The sequence below is a fragment of the Eretmochelys imbricata genome, chromosome 1 (assembly GCF_965152235.1).
Source record: "Eretmochelys imbricata isolate rEreImb1 chromosome 1, rEreImb1.hap1, whole genome shotgun sequence".
Classification (NCBI taxonomy): domain Eukaryota; kingdom Metazoa; phylum Chordata; order Testudines; family Cheloniidae; genus Eretmochelys; species Eretmochelys imbricata.
Genome location: NC_135572.1, coordinates 236,524,329 through 236,545,718, shown reverse-complemented (window position 1 = coordinate 236,545,718; position 21,390 = coordinate 236,524,329). Strand labels below are relative to the sequence as shown.

The 21,390-nt window shown below is 41.8% G+C and overlaps 1 protein-coding gene across 3 annotated transcripts in view; it reads left to right on the top strand.

Annotated features, from left to right (window-relative positions):
* PARVB (parvin beta) overlaps positions 1–21,390 on the top strand; it is a 98,030-nt gene that overhangs the window by 48,553 nt on the left and 28,087 nt on the right. For all 3 annotated transcript variants that reach the window (XM_077825785.1, XM_077825803.1, XM_077825794.1), the window contains exons 4-7: positions 6,763–6,865; positions 12,448–12,588; positions 14,256–14,371; positions 21,082–21,140. In XM_077825785.1, the coding sequence (XP_077681911.1) occupies positions 6,763–6,865; positions 12,448–12,588; positions 14,256–14,371; positions 21,082–21,140 (419 nt within the window). The remainder of the gene's footprint in view (positions 1–6,762; positions 6,866–12,447; positions 12,589–14,255; positions 14,372–21,081; positions 21,141–21,390) is intronic.

Genomic DNA, 21,390 nt, shown 5'->3' with positions numbered 1-21,390 from the left:
TGAGGGAGATCTTGCAACATCTGTGTTACAGTTTCAGGATTAACTGCACCTTTGGTATCCCTCCTTGATGGCATCCACTTAAGGTTTAGACTTCCCAGCACTCACTTCTCTTGGCGTGGAGAACTGGCCTCTCTCCTGTTAGTCAGGGGGGTTTAGGCTTGCAGTCCCTCTGCACCTTCCTGTGGTTTTTCCAACAGATCTGAGCAGGGTACAGAACCTGTCATTAACTTTTTTCTCCAGAGGCTATAACACTGTACACCGATTTACCAACAAGCCTTCACAAAGCTACATTTATTCTTAGGACAAAAGCATTACAGAAAAAACCTATAAAAACAATAAAAGAATCTACACGCATGCTAAATGCTTACCAGAGGTTATTCCCAACCCCAACATAAGGCTCTGGTGGGCGTCAGTCTTTCAAACCCCACAACTGGCTTTGCCCCCTTGGTTACAAGTTCATGTCAGTTTTTAAATTGGGAACCAGAAACCGACTGATACCGATTGGTCAGTTCAGCTCTTTCTTGATGCAACTCTTGTGCCTTTGATCTCCAGTCTCTGGGTACAGGTCAATGGCCCTCTCCTCAGGATGTAGCTCCAAAAGGCTGTTTTTTTGCACAACCAGGGTTGCGGCATTTGGATTAATCACTCCTCAGGGATTCCCCACTTACTGTCTCAAAAGTCCATGCCTGTCTGGCATAATTGAAGGAGTTTGAACTCCGTACACTTCCCAGGTCTCACATCTGTCACAGTTAGGGTGACCAGACAGCAACTGTGAAAAATCAGGACAAAGGTTGGAGAGTGCCTGTATAAGACAAAGCCCCAAATATCAGGAGTGTCCCTATAAAATCGGGACATCTGGTCACCCTCGTTACAATCAGCTGATCTTACAAGGTTTTGCCATTTAGGGTCAAAATCTCGCAAAGATAGCTTGGAGTATTTTGTTGTTGTCAAATTTAAACCTGAAACCTATCCCTTTCAGGTTCAGATTCGACAGCAACCAAACCTTTCAAGTTATTTTTGACACAGAAACCTTGTAAAATCAACTGATGTTGCAAGATGTTTTGGACCTTGAACACTCTCTCCTAAACGGAATCCTGCTCCAAGCAATGCTACTTGGTCAAGCCCTGATTTCAACAAACATTTTCATTTAGTTTTCACTCCTTCAAGGTTAAATGCATAGTTTGGGTAAGTCAGATCTGATGAAGACAAAAATTAAATTTCAACCATTAAGCTGTGAGCTTTGAGCATGGGTTTGCGAGTTTTCACAGAGGCCTACCATGTGACTAACCAGTGCAAGTTTTGTTCAAAAAAGCTAGATGTTCAGTCTTAAAAATAAAAAAACGCTTGTCCAGAAACAGCCTGCACTGAAGGTTTAGCCAAAAGGCTTGCAGACCTACATGACTTACACCAGCAGTTTCCACACTCAACCACAAAGTGAGCTAAGCTCTCTTGTTTTTTGCATGCTTTCACATTTTCTTGCGGAAGGCTCTTCCAACTCTTGTTTTAATGACCTTTTGCTTGGAGTTGGCTTTCTTTGCTTGGCTTCCTGCTTTCCCATTGTGCCAAGTGCTCTTACGTACTCGTTTTGTTTTTATTTTGTGTTCTTTATTTGCAACAGTGGTGACCTAGGGCTCTTTGTCCTTGATCTCTGCAAGTTTGCTCTGAACAAGTTTCAGCGTGTTCTGGGGCAGGCAGCCTTTCTAATAAAGCACTTTATGGGACTGGTGAAGTTTGACGCAAAAAATGAGCGTACCTGTCCATAATACGAGTCAGCCAGGCAGACCAGATTTTTTTTTTTTCCTTGTAGGATATTCACACCATTTTATTTCTGGGTTCTGCCTGTAGCAATTTCAATTTTCAACCCAGCACTCGATAATAAAGCATGGCTCATTAAATCAGACATAAGAGTTTGTCCTAAAAGTGGTTTAATAAATATGTGTGTCAAAATTTAAAACACCACTGGCATGTTTATTATGCATATATGTGCCTGGGGATCTGATACAGTTGCAGATTGTTTTTATATGTCTCTGTCTGTATGAGGCAGCAGGTGAGGTGATGGTGGGGAGAGGAGTTGATTTTATTGCAGTTTTAAAACTGCTACTAGCCAAATACTGTAGAACACTTAAGAGAAATTCCACTTTTAGGAATTTAAGGCCCTGATCCAACAAAACACTTAAGCATGCATGTAACTTTGAGCACACAGATTCTCCCACTGACTCCAGTGGGACTACTCACATGCTCAGTTAAGTACATGCTTAAGTGCTTTGTTGTGTCTGAACCTATATTGAGCTGCTTAAACAGTCAACTATTACAGAAAATTGGCTAGATTGTGTCTGTCTTTGTGTAAATGGGAGACTTGGAAGACATGAAGAGTTACGCCTCTGTGGGCAATGAATCAGAAAAAAATTCTGTCTCTGTTGTACCTTTTAAATAAACCAAATTACTCCTGTTTCTCCTCTTGAAAGAGTTAAAAAGATCCAATGCAAAGAGCATTTTTTCAAGTTTCCTCAGCAAGACAAGCTTTTGCAATCAGGAAATCAATGGGCGATCTGGCTAACTTTGGTTTTTGAAAACTGCAGCTCTTGTCATTCTCTGAGGGCTTTTTCAAAAAGGTTCAGATGGATTATTTTTTAATTACAAAATAATTTTCTCTAGGAGGGCTGATATTGTGGGCTGCATATTAAATGAGTTTTCACATTTTTTGCCTTTTCCCCCCTTTTCAAATGTAGCCATTGTATTAATTTTTTTAGAAACCTGCCAACTAGTCCTTGTTTTATTTCTCTCTCTCCTTTATGTGTTTTTGCCAAGAGGTCTTTTTTATTCTAAATTTAAACTGTGAGTGCTGTAACTTTAACTCCTTACATAGGGTAACATTTTCCAAAGTACTTAAGTGACTTGGGAAGTCAATGGGATTTAGGTTCCTATTTTGAAAATGGTGCTTGGTGCTCCTAATTCACATAGATCCTTTTGAAATCTGTTTACCCATGGTCTCTCTCTCTCTCAATCTCTTCTCTGTCACTATTGTGATACGAGAAAGGTGATGAAGTAACTTCAGTCACAGTCTTTTGTGCTAGATTTTAAAGAGCTTAGCACCCAAAAATTGCCATTGTTCCAATGGAAGCTGCTGTGGGCTGAGAACTTTTGCACATTTGAAACTCTAACCACTTCATTCAGGCTCTAAATGCACTTAAAAAAAGAAAAAAGAAATCTGGCCTTCTTCTTTTAAGGAATGATGCTAACCGTGTATTTCTTTATGGCTTCTTTCTCGCTAAACATTTTCTATTGCTGTCCAACAGTTATCAAGGTGATGTAGTTCAGGAAGAGGCTACAATATCTCTATTTTACCATCTGAGACAAGAAAATATCTAGTTAATTGGGAGTTGCTTTTTACTGGAGTTAGTGATAGGTCTGTAATGCTAAAGGAGGCCTGTCTTCCTCTCCCACCCAATCCCCATTTCCTTCTTCTCTTCCTTTCACTGTAATGGCTCCTTCCTACCTTAAAAACGACTGTAACCTCGTTCTCCCCCTTACCAACGAGACTGTACTGCCCTGCTGCCCCCAGAAAAGAGCTATAAGTTAGTTCCTTGACCTAGTCTGCAAGGGCTGCTCTGGTCACGTGCACTGCCCTATTGTGCAATGCCTTCCAAACTCTTCTACACAGGTTGCACCCCACTTACTCTGCCTTGGCTGGGTGTAATCTTTGGCCAGCTGACAATGGCTGGGATTGTCAAAAGAGCCTAAGGCAGTAGGGCACCTAGTTCATGTTGAAAACTGAGAGGATGTGAGTGCCTAACTCCCGTAGGCTCTTTTGAAAAATCTCAGTCTAAATGTTGAGGAGAAGAACAGAGGGGTTGGTGCCCCTATCAAGACACGGCCTGAGAAGAGATCACTGAAGGGCTATGACATGTGGTGCACAGAGGAGAGGATGGACACTTTATTGTATACGTTGAGGAAGTGATGTTTGCTTGGCTGGAGTGAATGACAAAGCAGATACACGTAGCTTCTTTATGAACTCACGGAGGAGCAATGTCTAAACTATTGCAGAGCACTCAGTCATCAGATGCCTTTAAACTCTATCTCCCTCCTGCCCCCCCCATTGAAAAATACATTACACATGAGTCTCTTTAGTCATGTGCTTATATCCTGCACAGCATTAAAGAGCTGCTGCTATTGTCTCACGGAAATCTGTTCAAAACATTTTTAATTAAAAAAAAAAAAAAAAAAAGACTTGTAGAGCATTCTTTTTATTACAAAGTTTCTTTTGCTTCCAGGCAGCTTAAAGCAAAGGGGAGATGAGATGTTCATACCCGCAAACCTATCCCAGTTCACCCTGAGTCAAGGGCTTGCTATGTTGTCCAGCTGAAACTTGTGAAAAATTGTGCTCTTTTTTTAGCCCTGATTTTAGTAGCTCTGTTAATTTCTACAGTATCATGGAGACCTTTAAGAATCATGTTAGAGGTGCACATGTATAAGGATCTCAAAGCGATTTATGAATATTAAGGACTTGTCTACATGGCACTGGCAAAGCACCCTAGAAGGGTGTGTGTTTTTTTTTTTAAAGCGTTCTAATGTGCTGCACTTTAACTGGCCCATGTAGATCCTGCTGGCACACCTTACATTTTAGACCCCTGCCCTAAAAGGTGCCTATTTTGTGTTAACATGAGCTAGGTACCTTTTACAGCATGCCAGCCGTGTCTACGTGGGGCAATTAGAGTGCAGCACATTAGTGTGCTTTACCAATTACATCTCTCTGGCGCACTTTGCTGGCCCCATGTAGACAAGCCCTAAGTGTGTGTCTCTGCTGCTGTGCAGGTTTCAGAGTAACAGCCGTGTTAGTCTGTATTCGCAAAAAGAAAAGGAGTACTTGTGGCACCTTAGAGACTAACCAATTTATTTGAGCATGAGCTTTCGTGAGCTACAGCTCACTTGATTATCATGCACAATGTGTAAAGAGTTGTCACTTTGGATGGGCTATCACCAGCAGGAGAGTGAATTTGTGTGAGGGAGTGGAGGGTGAGAAAACCTGGATTTGTGCTGGAAATGGCCTAACCTGATGATTACTTTAGATAAGCTATTACCAGCAGGACAGTGGGGTGGGAGGAGGTATTGTTTCATATTCTCTGTGTATATATAAAGTCTGCTGCAGTTTCCACGGTATGCATCTGATGAAGTGAGCTGTAGCTCACGAAAGCTCATGCTCAAATAAATTGGTTAGTCTCTAAGGTGCCACAAGTACTCCTTTTCTTCTTGCTGCTGTGCAGTAGCTTAATACAGCTGAACCTCACTAACTTGTATAAATTAGCCAAATACACCTTGTAACCAGCACGCCCGAAATGCCTGTTTCTCCCAGTGTTGCTGACTCTTGTGATTTTTGTCACAAGTCTTGCAATATTTGTTTTTTAAGCCCAGCTCCTGTCATCGCAGGATTACATAAAAATCTCAGCTTGCATGTAGAAAAACAAAGTAAGATCCAAAAGCTCATGGTTGTGGAGAAAAGGTGGAAATGTGGATTCTAACCAGAAAGCAAATCAATGGAATCCACAATTTTGTATATATAACATTTAAAACCTTACGATTTTTAAGCCATTCTCATGATTTTTGGGGGCCCTGACTCATGGTTTTTGAAGACTTGAGGTTGGCAATACTGCCTCTCCACTTATAAGCAAAGATTTAATAGCAGAAAGCAAGGTCTCTTATTACAAAAATTACATTACTTCAGCAAAATGTACTTTAATATAGAGAGCTTAACATAGTCAACTGGAGTAAAACAAGTGATGAACTACTTTTTTCCCATGCTAATGCCAACTAAACAAAGACATTTCACTGTTTTGCCTGTTACTTTTAAGGGGGTTATTTCTGGGGCTTGACAAACTTAATATTGTTCCTTTTTTAAAAGATTCTTTATGCTCCTTCCTGCTTCAGTTAGCACATGCAAGGTTTTATAGTTAAGCTAATTTAGCATATGGGACCTGTCACGCACAGTACAGAGTGACTGCCAGACTGGCCCAGCTGACTAGCATTTTGGTTCCACACTACTCTGTCTGTCTATATTGTGCTGTGGGTGCACTATGTAAAGTCTCATTCAGGTCACCAGACTCCCAGTATTAGGGGCTTTTTCTTATATATGCAACTATTGCCTCCCGCCCTCTCCTCCAGAAGTATCCTGATTTTTCACACTTGCTATCTGGTCAAGCAACTTCTCATCCATTTATTGCTTGGGTTGATAAAGGACTAGGATTATTCTTCAGGGAGCCTGTTTATCCTATAGTAGGAGCTAGAGCTTATTGCCTTTGTAAAACACCCGTTCCTGTCTGGCCAGTGACCAAACAGCTGTAAAATACTGTTTAGTGTGTATATATACCGCTGCTCTGCTGTGCTCAGGTCTTTCTGACTGGCTTAGAGATCTTTTTAAAGCGCAATACTGTATTAATTACATATAACAGAGATTTAGCTCAAGTAGTGGTAGCCTGTGTTTTGGGAGCAAAAGGATCTGAATGGAATAATAGATGACAGTGAGCTGTATATTTTCATCACCTATTACTGACTGGCTCTAGAGAGGGAGAGGACTCTTGTGAAATCTGGGCTCCCAAAAAAGTTGAAGCATCTCTTCACCACCTGAGTTCTCTATTGTTTGGAAGTAAATATACAAGATGATTATTCATGCAGGGTTACCTGTTTCTGGTCCTTACTTTGATCACTGCTTGTGATACAAGTAACACACTTCAGTGATTAGACACTTGCCTCCCATCTCCATTCTCCCAGGTTCTAATTGACTGGATTAATGATGTCCTGGTAGAAGAGAGAATCATCGTTAAGCAGCTGGAAGAGGACCTTTATGATGGGCAAGTGCTGCAGAAGCTTTTGGGTGAGTTGAAGCTACAGAAGGGGGGCTTTGCAAAGAAGTCAGCCCCTTTGGTTTGATGGCTAGTTGCCCCCCACAGACTAGCTGTCTGCAGCTTTGGTAAAGTTAAATATTCAGCCCATCCCCCTTGGCAATCCATTTAATAAATTATAATGGTTCATCTTTCAGCCCATCCACCAACTTTAGATCTAGTGTGTCCACTTTTGAAAGTCTTTGGGCTGAGAGCAATCCATTTAATAAATTATAATGGTTCATATATTCAGCTCATCCACCTTGGCAATCAGGCACAGCGTCAGCCTGTCCTATCTTTCTGCCCATCTGTTCTGTTCATGTGACCAGGTAGGGGATTGGAATAGACAAGAATCCTGCTCCCCAGAATGTGTGATTCATGCTGATGTCTAAACTCCGTCCGCTCAGGAGAACATCCCAGATAGATGAAATGGGTGGGAGGAGACATGTGCTAACCTTGGTCAATCAAAGTGAAACTGGCCTAACTTTAGATCTAGTGTGTCCACTTTTGAAAGTCTTTGGGCTGAGAGCAATCCATTTAATAAATTATAATGGTTCATCTTTCAGGTCAGAGTGGATGCTCTTTCAAAAATTAACTTTGTACGATGTGGCATGAGTGGGGTACACACACTGTGCCCTTACACGTGTCTTGGGTTTGGGGGAGAGAGGATCTTCAGTCAATCAGTAGGTTAAGTAAATAGTTATTCTGTCTATCACTCGGCATCCCCCTTACACCTTCGCTTCTCCATTTGCAACCATTGTCCCCTAATAGCTTCTACCCAGAATCCTTTGTGTCTCAGAGGAGGTGCTGCAGGAATCAATGCAGTGGTTCATAAGCTAGAAGCACCCCATGGAGAGACGTAGGCTATATCTGCGCTACAGACTTTCTAGCGGCACTGCTGTACCGCTACAGCTGTGCTTCTGTAAGGTCTCCCGTGCAGCCGCTCTTTGCCAGCAGGAGAGACCTCTCCTGTCGACATAGCGCTGTCCACACCAGCACTTTTGTCGGTGAAATTTGTGTTGGTCCTGGGTGTGTGTTTTTCACAACCAACTGACAAAAGATTTAGCGAAAAAAGTGATATTGTAGACCAAGCCTCAGAGCTTCAAGTAGTAGAAGATCAGAGACATGCTAGAGAAACAGGCTCATAGTTTCCTTAATTCTTGTGAGCCACAGATTGAGAGTGACTGCCCATGGAACGTTTTCAGTGATCTGGAGGGGCTGGAGTGAGAGGTTTCAATTATGCTAATTTCATTAGGCTTTATGGATGCTGCTTTCTGAGTTTCCCCCATGTGCCACTTAGAAAGAGCCCCACAATGTTCCAGTAAACATTCACAAAATCTTTTAAACATTGATTAACAATAACGGCTTTATTATGCAATGAAAACTCCTCAAAACACAGCTTGTGGGAGCTCAATAAAATGGGAGGAGAGCTTTCTAAATTTTTTTTAAACTATTTATTTAGGAAGTTTTAACAAGTTTACAGATCCTTGTCCTGTAAATGTCAGAAACAAAACAAACATTACAACAATTAGCTTTTGTGTAAAGAGACGCTATCTAGGAATATAGTCACTAGCTCTTTTCTAGCTAACAGGGTGTTGCCATATTACAGAGTGACCATCATTACAATACCTATGTTGCTTCTAGTGACTTTATGAAATGGAGTGAAATCTCTATGCACATGTAGTTAACAGACCAGGTATCTCTCTCAAATATTAATATTAAAAAAACAAAACAAAACAAAAAACAGTTGGATAGTTGTGCTAGGAGCTTCTTTTCTTTTTGCAGGTGAACTCTGAATACTGAATAAAAAGTAACCCAATATTTAAGTGACTATCTGTCCCCTGTCTGTTTTGCTGGGCACGTAATCAGTGTGTCAATTTTTCCAGAACCACAACCTCTTATATTTATATATAATTAATTTTGGAACCATTCCTCAGTGGTTGGTCTATTTTTCTTTTTCCAGTGAGAAGCTAGCAATGGCCAAGCAGCTACTAGCAGATGAGAGATTAATTCTTCATTTCCTTTCAGGGGTGCTGGAACAATTTGTATAGTGGGGGTGCTGAGATCCATAGAACCAAACTGCAAACCCTGTACATAATGGAAACCACTTCAAGCCAGGGGTTGTGGCAGCACCCCCAGCATCCCTAATTCCAGCACTGATGTTTCCTTTGTGTGACCATATCCCCTAAGAAGCCCCAGGAGGATTACCAAAGGATCATTTGGTAATAAATATTCAACCATTTGTGATACTTGGTTACAAATTGCGTCCCGATATTCTCTAATGACTGGACATGTCCACCATATATGCATGAAATCTCCTTTTTCGCCAGTTTCTCCAACGTTCCCCCCAATCAGTCTTTCTCTATTTTTTGACTTTGGCCTAAGTGTTTGTATGGTTGGGGCCATTGAAACAGTATTTTAAATAATTTTTCTTTTTTAGTGCTACAGACTGAGGTTGCTGGTCCTCTTTCCCACATCAAACCCTATTCCTCTGAAGTAATTTGTGTGTCCACATCCTCGTCCCAGCGTGTCATATATCAACACTTTTTTGTGAGGAACATTGTCTGCAAAGATTGATATAAAATAGTTATTTTTTTTTGTTTCCTAATTGACCAGACTCCATTGCTTCTATTAAAGGTAGCTTTCCGTAATCAACTTTTCTAGAGCACTGAGAAGCAGAATGCATGACTTAAAATGGGGGAGCTTTAAACACTGGCTGGTCAGGCTATGACTGAAGGTGGGGGTACCTCTTAGCTGAAGGTGTTTGCACAAGTGCAAATGGCTATGGATTGGCGGTTGCATTCAATAGACTATGTTGTTTCTATAGAATTCCTTCCTAGCCAATGGTCTTCAGCCACAGCAATTTAGAATAACAAGCATTCAGACATGCTGGTATAAATCAAAAGTTTTGGCAGGGATCCCTCCACGTAGGGTGCCCCAGCCAACCATTTTTATCCCGAGGTGCTCCTTCCTACAAAGTGTGTTGCTTGGACAGCACTTCAGAATAATTGTGGTGTGCTGTCCGTTCTCTAGGAGTCAGTTTCAGCATGCTGGGGAGCTGGCATGGGTCAATGGTGAGAAACTGTGAGTTCTTTGCTTATGGGAATTTCTGGTGTGTGGCTCCCAACTAGTTGCAAGGGATAATAAAAGGGCAGAAGTATGGTCTCTGCTCTCCCTTACACACGTTGTTGCTGTAGCAAGTGGCGGTGTACTAAATAATCTGAGGTGGGTGTTCCTCATAGGGAGAGTTTATACAAATCAGTGACCTTCTATTGAGGGCACAGTGGCACACGTAAACTCCAACTCTACAAACATTTAGGCTGGGTTACTTACATCAGTATAACTTACATCAGTATAACTGTCGCTCAGGGGTGTGAAAAATCCCCACACTTGGGCGATGTAGTGATACCGAGCTAACCCCCAGTGTAGACAGCACTATGTCGACAGGAGAAGCTACTGCCTCTGAGAGGTGGATGAACTATGTCGACGGGAGAAGCTCTTCACTAAAGTATGACAGCAGCGAGGCTGCAGCGCTGTACGTGTAGACAAACCCATGTGCTTAACTTTATTAAGACAGCGGGAGGTCTTGTGAGTAAAATTATGCATGTATGAGTTTGCAGAATCCTTGTCGGGTTGCCTTTTCCCGCATCTTCTAGCATGCAGGCCTGCCTCTTCTTCACAGAAGAACCACAGTCATCACAACTGGGCTCCATCTCGTGCTCTAGTCAAGGCTTCTTGACTGCTTTAGCCATAGCCATTGCATCGTTGAGGCTAAATGTCTTGTACTAGTGACACAGCAAGAGGCAATGAAGTATGTGGCACTGGAGGGGCTTCTTTTGGTTGGGGTCTCACAATATGTGAGCAAAGTTGACCCTTCATTTCACCCTTTTGCATGCACAAGAGGCTCATAAAGTAGGTTCCTTCAACTTCGTGCACAGCTTGATTTTTATTGTTTCATTCATGTGAAAGATGCTCCGAGATTTAAGAACAGAATTCGGATTCCTTAGAGGACGTATGACAGGTGAAAATCAGGAACTTGTCATCTGGAGAATTCTGAAGCCACCCAGAGTGGCAGATTAGCAAATGGGTGATGGACTTATTTAGAAGCTGAACCTCGTTTGCAGAATTTGATCAAGATGATAAGTATTGCCACTGAGATGCCATGATATACATAGTGTCAGCATGAAAGATTAGCAAAATCCCTATTTGCTGGGCTGTCAATACACCCGATCCCTAACTTGTGCACTAAAAGGTGATCAATAACAAGGGAGGTATATGACAAAAAATTCACTTCCATTGGATGTGAGGCTTTCACCCCTAAAAATATGTTCTAGCTGGGTATCGAGTGAGCTGGCCATTCTTCCCTTGGCCTGAGGAAGGGAAGAGAAGGTACCAGCTCCTCCCTTTGCTGTACAGCTTATTGGAGGACAGCTTGGTCTCCTTGCCTCACCCCCCACCAGTTTGAGGAAGAGTAGATAGAGGTAGCTCAACTGCAAGTTCATTGGCTTGAGGGGGGAGGGGTAAGGAGAAACACTAGTGTGTGGTTCTGGGGGAATAGTTCAGATGAACTATTGAGGAATCCCAAATGTTAGGAATATCTGTGATTTTTACCAAAACTTGCTGTGCCTTGTCCACTGGTTAAAACAAAACAAAACCAACCAAACAAAAAAAACCAACCAATTGACTTAGGCCTTGTCTATATGAGAAAGTTATACTTGTTTAACTTAAATCTATTTTTAAACCAATTCAGTTAAACCAGTATAAACCACTGTGTAAAAGTTTATTTTGGTTTAAGAGTTGGCCTACTTAGGCTGTGTCTACACTATCAATTATGTTGGTGTAACTTATGTCACTCAGAGGTGTGAATAAGCCATCCCTCTGAGCGACACAAGTTACACTGACCTAAGCACTGGTGAGGACAGCGCTATGTCGGTAGAGCTTCTCCCACTGACCTAGCTACTGCTGCTCGTTGGGGGTGGATTAATTAAGCCGATGGAGAGCTCTCTCCAATTGGCTTAGTGCGGCTACTCTAGAGAGCTCACAACGGTGCAGCTGCATCGGTACAGCTGAACCGCTGTAAGCTCTCTAGTGTAGCCATAGCCTTAGGTTTAGCTTAAACTGACTCTTAACTGACTTCAGCTAAACTGAAATAACTCAGGTTTCAACCAAAATAAGAGTGTCCACACAGCCTTTTGCACCAGTTTAACAAAATCAGACCTTTAGTCAAAGTGGTGCAACTTTCTTGTGCAGACAAGGCCTTACTGTGTTAACTCATTTACCTATAGGGAAGGAAAAAGGAAGGTACAACAGCAAAATTTTTGTTGTACCCTTGTGAAAATTATTATAATATAACACTTCTAAAATACTACTAACTAAGGGTCTCTGTGTCTTAACAAATACTGAAGTTACTGGAAAACATCACTGTGAAGTTTGGAAGGTAAATATTCCCATTTCACAGGTGGGTTACTTGTCCAAGGTGACAGATCTGGGGATTAGAATCCAGGAGTCCTGTGCTCTCCCCTATGCTTGTCTAACAAGTCCTGCTTTGTTTGTTTGTTTGTTTGTTTAAATGCAGAAAAGCTGGCTGACCGTAAATTGAATGTGGCAGAAGTGACACAGTCTGAAATTGGTCAGAAGCAAAAGCTGCAGACAGTTCTGGAAGCTGTCCATGATTTACTCCGACCCCACGGCTGGACAATCAAGTGGAATGTTGACTGTAAGTGCCATGTGCAAAAAAGTCTGCTTTGAAGTGAGACTGTGTCATGTTCATGAATGCAGAGGAAATGATTTTCTGCTGCCCATTTCAGAAATGCAGCATCCATCCTGGTAACCAATAACTTGATCACATATTCTGTGCTGCAGTGTTTTTACAGACTACTAATAGTAATGTATATGTGTAGTCCATATATATAGCATTAGAAGGTTGTGGTTATACCATATACCCTCCTACCTCTATAGTTCTGGTTCGAACTCCTTCAGATGAGGAGAGTTATGTCATAATTGGGCTTCTTGAAGTGTGTCATTTCTTTAAGCATATATTATCATTAAAACATTGTTTGCTGAATCTCTATAGATCTGAGAAACTTGTTAGCGTCTCAAGATAGAGACCTAAGAGCTTGGACCCATTCATTCATTCTGGATGTCCAGTTTAGAGACCAAAACAACGGGGAGTCCTTGTGGCACCTTAGAGACTAACAAATTTATTTGGGCATAAGCTTTTGTGAGCTAAAACCCACTTCATCAGATACATGGAGTGGAAAATACAGTAGAGAGGTATAAATACACAGCATATGAAAAGATGCAAAAACTAATTTTTCCCCCTGCTGATACTCACACCTTCTTGTCAGCTGTTTGAAATGGGCCACCTTGATTACATTGAACTCATTAGCACTACAAAAGTGATTTTTTCCTCTCTTCTTGTCAAATGTTTAGAATAGCCCACTTCTATTTTAATTGAATTGGCTCGTTAGCACTGACCCCTCCACTTGGTAAGGCAGCTCCCATCTTTTCATATGCTGTGTATTTATACCTCTCTACTGTATTTTCCACTCCATGCATCTGATGAAGTGGGTTTTAGCCCATGAAAGCTTATGCCCAAATAAATTTGTTAGTCTTTAAGGTGCCACAAGGACTCCTTGTTGTTTTTGCTGATACAGACTAACATGGCTACCACTCTGAAACCTGTTTAGAGATACTATTTCTGATGGAGTAAGCAGAAAGAACATCCCTTTAAAGTGTGGCCCTTTATCTACAAAAGAATTTGTGATGTGTTTCCACCCAGGGAGTGAACCATCTTAATGTGGCTTATAAACAGGAACACCATAGCCTGTTTAATTTTGCTACAGATGTATTCCAGGTGGGCATTCTCAAGTGTAGGTCTCATTTAGTACAGTTGAGCATATCTGAACTTGCTCGAGGAGATGTGCTAATTCACTTTAATAGCCAATGCAATTCTGTACTTCTGTGGTAACTTTTATGAATATGCACTACTTTGTTGATAGACTCAGCTGTAGTTCTGAGGCTGTGCATACACCTAACTACTGTACACGGTTAGTACATGTAATATGCTCCCTCAGGTCCTTTACTCCTCCCTGAGGAGAGGGATGATCTGGGCACTGGTCTGGTTTCAACACCTGGCTCTACTTTTGACTTGTTTTGTGACTTTGGTCAATCGGTTCCCCTCTGTTACCATATCTGTAAAGTGGGGATAATATTTCACCAGTGGACACAGGTGAATTGAATTCTTATTGTTTTGTTTTGAGATCATTATGTGAAAGGCCTAAAGTATTGCCTTGCTAACCAATAAAGTTTTTCAACCTTTTTTTCCACCCCCTAAAGGCTGGTTGTTTAAAATCTGTTTTCGACTTGTGTTTTTTACTTCAGCAATCCATGGCAAGAATCTAATTTCCATTCTCCACCTTCTGGTAGCTTTGGCCATGCATTTCCGGGCTCCCATCCGACTTCCTGAGCACGTTTCTGTGCAAGTGGTAGTTGTAAGGGTAAGTATGAACTCCCAAGTATAGTTGTGTCATAATGGCTGCCATCCATCACCCTGATCACTCATCTTATATGCTGCAACCTCCCCCCCATCCCCCCTTAGCCCCATCTCTGTCTTAGTTATTTAGCTAAGCCCTCCCCTGTGGTATTCAGGAGGCCAGAGTGGATGGTCACAGTGTTCCCTTCTGGCCTCAGAATCTATGAATCTTACAATCTTTTATGATGTGTTCACAAGGTACCTAGAACAATACATCCCTAATAATGGTCGGGGCCTCCAGTTGCTATTGTCATACAAAAAAATTAGTAGTGTATAATGGAATTTGCATGTCAGAGAGCTCCATTTGTTGGCTTTTTACTAAAGGTAAATTATTGTTACCTCCTGCTCGTTGAAGAGGGAACCATTCAAACAGAAACAACACCAGGATCTGGGGAGAGGTTTAGAATCTGTTTTTTGGAAGCCCGTTGTGTTTCCCAGGGTCCAGTTCGTCATGTCAGTTGTGACACTCTGGTTCCTTTGGTTCTGCATTTTGACCTTGATCATGGTCATTCACAGCTCCGTTCCTCTGTTTGCTCTGCTCAATTAGAGAGATGGGATTAGACCCTGACTTCTAATCTCCTGCTCTAGACATTGCAACAGTCCTTTCTGTCTTTGCTGCCTGGTCCTGGCTTTTTTGCCCATTTCTCGTGGTCCACAAAGAGCATTTTGCTACTGCAGGGCATTCTCACTCTTGTTTTTTGTCTCAGTTTCCATCATAACTCATTCACTCTTCACCTGGGCCACGTGGTTCTCTCTGGCTGATGAAGCTGCAAAAGCCCCAAAATGGGTCCTGAACAACTACTGTCCTACCAATCCAAGACTACTACTGGCTGGCTGCTTTCTCATTCCTGTTTTAAATGTTCAGTGTGATGGTCCATGCGGTTGTAACGTATGCACAGCTGACGGCATTGACTGTGGATTTGGCAGGTAGTGTGAGGTCACCCCTGCTGTAGTAGGATTCATTTCAGGAGTACAGTCTTAGATTGAGCGGAGCTAGCATGATTCTGCACACTCCCAGCTGCAGTGTAGACCTACCGTGGAGGGACAAGGGGGATGTGTGTATGTACGTGTGCGCACTATCTATGTATGTCACTTTGCTGAGAAACTTCTTTATATTTACTATCCTGCTGCTACTATCCTGTAGTATTTTAAAATACAGTATACTATCCTGTATTTTAAGAGTTTGAGTGAGGTGTAAAATATTTGTAGTTGAATTTGTACGTGATTCAGTCTTAAGGAAATATATACCAGTTCAATAACGTGTCAGTTTTTAAAGCATGTGTCAGCATTGATAACATTTTAAATAATACATATTAATAATAATAATGTATTGTCTGCATTGTATTGCCGAGAGGCCCCAGTCACAATCAGGGCCCCATTAGACGAGGTGCTGTAGAAACAGGGTAATAGATGGCCCCTCCCCTGATCCTGCAAACACTTTTATATGCATTCAAGGGGATCACTGAACATCATGGAAAGTGATTGGAGTATGTAACCATCTGCAGAATTTGACCTTCATTTAAGAAAAGATGCAAGAAGTGACAGTCAGTCGGACTTAAACTCTTAAATCGCTTAGGCACTTTCGACATTTTTACCCCTTAGAAAAGTCTTACCTTGAATTAGTTCAGCTGATGCAAACCCCTAATGTAGACTCAGTTAAACTAGTTTAACCCTTGCTTAAAATTGGCTTAGCTTAGTTTCGTAATTTACCAGCATAAGCCTTATTTGTTTGAAGCCTTTTCTACATGACAAATGCTTTGCCGGTAAAGCAGTACCAGCAGAGCCCCCTAGTGTAGACACATCTTACAGCAACAGAGGGAATTTTTCTGTTGGCATAGTAACACCACCTCCCCAGATCATATTAGCTATGTCAACAGAAGCCCTCTTCTGTTGATATAGCTGTATCTACGCTGGGGGATTAGCTGGCATAGCCATAAGTGGCTAGAGGATGTTTGGGGTTTTTTTTGTTTTTTGTTTTCACACCCCAACCAATTTAAAAAAAGAAAAGGAGTACTTGTGGCACCTTAGAGACTAACCAATTTATTTGAGCATGAGTTTTCGTGAGCTACAGCTCACTTCATCAGATGTTCTGATGAAGTGAGCTGTAGCTCACGAAAACTCATGCTCAAATAAATTGGTTAGTCTCTAAGGTGCCACAAGTACTCCTTTTCTTTTTGCGAATACAGACTAACACGGCTGTTACTCTGAAACCAACCAATTTAAGTATGCTAACAGAACTTTGTAGTTTAGACCTGGCCTAAGTATGTCCACTTTGGAATTTTGCATGGGTTAACTAAATCAGCTTTAAATTGATTTAGGCTGGGTCTCCTTGACAGATTTTTTTTTTTTTGTCAGAATAGCAGTGTTGGTCAGAGATGTGAAAAAAACCACACCTCCTAGCCAACATAGCTATGCTGGCACAACCCCTGATGTTGACAGAAGAGGGCTTCTGTCAACATAGCTAATGTCCTTTGGGGAGGTGGTGTTACTAAGCTGGCCGAAAAATGCCTTCTGTCAGCATAAGCTGTGTCTTCCTTAGGGGACTCTGCCAATATAGATATACTGGGAAAGCATTTGTGGTGTAGACAAGGTCTCACTTAAACTGGCTCGCCATTTCCAATATAGAAAAGTTCTAACAAACAATAGGAGGGAGAAATGGCAGGAAGGGTGAGGGTAGCAGTGATAAGATGATGAGGTTACATAGACCGGGTTAATTCACAGCTTGATGATTTGGTTTCATTTAATTATTACTTTTTTAACCTCTGCCTGTTTCCATAGTGGTGTTAATTTAATAACCTGCCAGTTTCTACTTTTAAAAAAATCCTATATGTATTTCCAGTGTTTGTTTTTTGTTTTGTTTTTAAATTCTACTGTAAGTTAGCTTCTTTTCTTTTCTTTTTTCTTTTCTTTATTACTACATTTGCTGTTTTTTTCAATGGTGTGGTTTTTTCAGTTTTTTTTTTTTTTTAAATATCTAAATAATTCCAGCCATAGTGTTTGGACTTCTGTGGGTAAATGTAGTCATTTGTGCCTGGTGTCTTAGGGATGTGGGATCCCTTATAGAAGTGTTTTGCCTTGTTTAAGGCTAAAAGTGTGAGTGGATTGGATTAGAGTAGAATTCCTGGCATTTACACGGCTGGTTCAGAGGTCTGCAAGGTAAACCTGCAGTAGCTTCCCTAGGGAGAGAACATGGTCAACTGTATAAAGCATGGGACTAGGAGTCAGGAAACTGGGTTCGGTTCCTGGCTTTTGCTATGTGACTTTGGGCAGGTCACCTAGGGCCTGATTATTTGTTTTCTGAGATGCTGAGCACTCACAGCTACAACTGAGGTCAGTGTCTCTGAAAATCCTGCCTTACCTTCCTTATTTCTCAATGTCCCCAGGTTTTAGATGGGGATAACATATCCACGTTGATGAAGCACTTTGATCTATGGGTGAAAACTCTACAATAGTGCGAATTATTAACAACAAATAACCTGGTAGCCACTCAGTGATCTAATAGATCTTTTTCTTCTCTGGTTTCTATGAGCCTGCTCAATAAAATAAAACAAATTTACCATAGCACCATGCTGCAGGTGAGAGCAAGTAGTCTATGCAGGTCCTGAAAGATGTAATGCCCTTTCTACCGTTTCTTTAAAACATTGATTTGGATTTTAGGGGAGAGGCTAATGCTTTCCCATGCTGTCTGGATTCAGTTATTCAGTTGAAGGTGAGGACATGTAGGAACTGGAAAATCTGAGCAATTTGATCTGGGTTTATACCTCGTAGACTTTCGGATGCATGCTGCACTGTATACGCAGAATGCAACTTTATGTTTAAAACAGGTCTTTCTGCTTTCTCTCTCTTTGCAGGAAGAACTATAATCTCTGTACCACACATAGCAAGAAATGTATTTCGCATACCAGAGAGATTAGTACAGCATAAATGTACGCTTGCTACTTAATAACTGTATTGTGACAGACTCCACAAGATGGCAGTGTGTCTAACTTCAGGGTGGGTTGTTGCAAAATCAGTATGTATTATTGCCTCTTGAAATTGACCAGTGGTATTTTATTTTATCTCTTTTTTAAATGCTTTGCCTATGAAATATAAACTGTTTTTAGCATGACAATCTGACTTTTGCAGTTACTCATGAAGTCTTGAGCTCAAGTTAACTGGTTGTTTTGTATGACCCTATAAGTGGCTGCCTCGGATACTGAGTTAGCAGGGCTAAGGTTGCATTGCTGAGTAGCTTTAGTAGTTGAGTTGTTCAGCACTCAACCCCCGACCCCCCCCTCAAAAAAAGAGGAAACCCTGGATGTACTTGCCTAAAGCAGAAAACTGAAAATCCTGAGGGTTTGCTCCCAGCTGACTTCCCCCTCCTGAGTTTTAACTTTCATTTGAAAGATAAATTCACATCAGTTAATTTTTTTATAATAGAGCACTATTTTAAATCAGGAGAATATAGAAAGACTTATTCATAAATCATCATAACGACAGTGTTTAAGTCCACTGTGCATAGTTTCTGTGGGATTATATTCAAGGCTTACCTAGAGAGTCCATCTCTCTCCTAGTCCACTTAATGTCACAAATGTGCAGCACATCTGGCCTCAGTGCTACTAAAAGATTTGTGGGGTATCACTGAAATAATCCTCCAACAGCTGGAGTCCCAAGTCAAAGCCCGGAGATGAGGAACGTATGTGGTGTTCATGGAAAAATAAGTCTATTCAGTGACTGCAGTGTAAAGGGTCAGGCCCAAACCTTGATCACTTGTGTCTGGGCTGGCCGGGTCCATGGGACTAGGTTCCAAGACTGCTGTAGGACCAGCATGCTCAGCTCCTAAAAATCATTACTTTTCCCTCCAGTAACTGATTCCAGCCAACCCAGGAGCAGGATTCACTTCTGTTCTTCTTCCTTTTTCACATTTAAGACCCATTATTCACCAGCTTTACTTTCTGAATTCATTCACTCACAGCTATTGCTTCCTGCCTCTGGGCTGTAAAGTGGTTGGTGGCTGTGGAAGCCCATCTAGGAAGCAGAGCAGAGCAGAGGAACAATGGGCTGGAAACAAGTCAGCAGTTGCTTAGCACTCAGTGTTGGCACTCACTCAGAATTCCTTATTTGTCCATCCCTGTGGTCATCCCATCTTACATTATCAGACCATCCAGGCAGTAATCCTTTAGCTGCCTGATGGGTGCAGAATCGGATGTATTCATGAAGTGGATTTGATGTGTTCTTAAGACACAGTGGGACAGATGCCCTCACTACAGCACAGGGCTAGGCCCTAGAGTGGAGACATGACAGCAAAATAGCAAGCGATAACAGCTGCTTCCAACATTGCTCCAGGCCAGGTTTGCTGGTTCACTAGAAACAGCAAAACTGTTCTTGTTTTTTGAAGAAGGGGTGGCAGGAAGGAATTCCTGCAATGGTTCTTGGGTTAAACAAAATGCTTCAGAGAGGGGTGCTTCTTTTTGGTGCTTTCCTCAATAACAACCATTTCTTTTTGATGTTTGTGGTTCAACTGTCAAGAATGAATGAGAGGGCATGGGAGGAATAGGAGGGTTTCATGCCGGGGAGTGGTTTGCCTTGTATACCAGAACTAGAGCTAGTCCTGAAGCAGCAATCCGAGTTAACCGAGTCATAAGTCTATTTGACAAGACTTGCTTGGGAGTCAGCAGCTGGGATCTGAGCTCTTTAAGACAGCATCTAAAGCAGTAAGAGAAAGAAAAGGAAAAAAAATTCTCTTCCTTCAGAGGGGAAATGATATATCCCTGAATTTTGTAGGGTACCTATGTAGTCTGTGGAAGGGCAAGTTATGAATGTAAGTAAGCAAGTAAAAACACTGGCTCTGCATTGAGTTAGAAAACTACCATACAGGAGGACCCAATTACAGCAATGAAGTGTGTCCCCAAGGCTCCAGCATGGCGCAGGGACATGCTTAAAGCTCAGCTTGGTCTTGTCTACAGTATAAAGGCCACGTTTTATCAGAGTCTGGGGAAACCTGTTTTGTAACTGGGTCTCACCATGCACTAGCTTTCTGTAGGGCAGAGCAGATCTTAGTCCTGCAGAAAATCATCCTGAAAAGTCCAGTAAAAGGGAAATAACTTCCATTATAAAATAGTCAGTCTTCCCCTGCTACAATTCCTTGGTGAATTGGTTACTCCTGAAAGAGAGCGACTGACTCAACCACATTTGGATTCCTGTGCTGGGCAAGCTTCCCTCACACACTGGTAGCTTTGCCAGTGCTCCTCAACCCTGACCTCTGGTAACAACCCTTGTTATCCCAGCCCCAGACCGCTCTGGGGCTGCCAATTCATTTAAACCATTCTTTGATGTTTGTGTCATGAGCAAATATCCACAGGGGGCTTCAGATGGGATTGACAAACTCTCTCTCTAATTTGTGATCCAGGCAGAATTTTGACGCCTGTCTCCTGAGGAGACTTGCTCGTGAATTTATAGGCTGCAGATATATGCGTCCTAAGCATTCATTTGGCTGTCAGTCTGATAAATGCCACTGTGCTAAATCGTAACCCCCTGTGTCAATTGCCTTGCCCCATCTCTACAGAAACTTAATTTTAAAAGCTAGATAAAATGTGTGCACTCCTTTGGGACGCTAATGGGAGAGGAATGCTGCAGAACTCTTACGAACTCCTCCACTACAGTTCCAGTTTCTGACTTCTGTATCTTGGTTTCCAGAAACGGGAAGGCCTTCTCCAGACGGCTCACATTACAGAGGAACTCACAACCACAACAGAGTAAGCAGGAAATCCTTATCCATCTGACAGAGGGGAGTATGTGTGTGTGTGTGTGTGTGAGAGAGAGAGAGTGTAGGGGGTACGTATGGTGTATCGTTACTCAAAATGAAAGAGCATAAAAAATTCTGTTTACCAGATTAACCAATTCTGTGAAACCCTTAATGTACAACTTTTTTCATGCAGAAGCCACTTTATCACTGGAAATACATTGCAAAGGAAAAAAATTTCTCCTTAACAAGCCTGTGTGCCA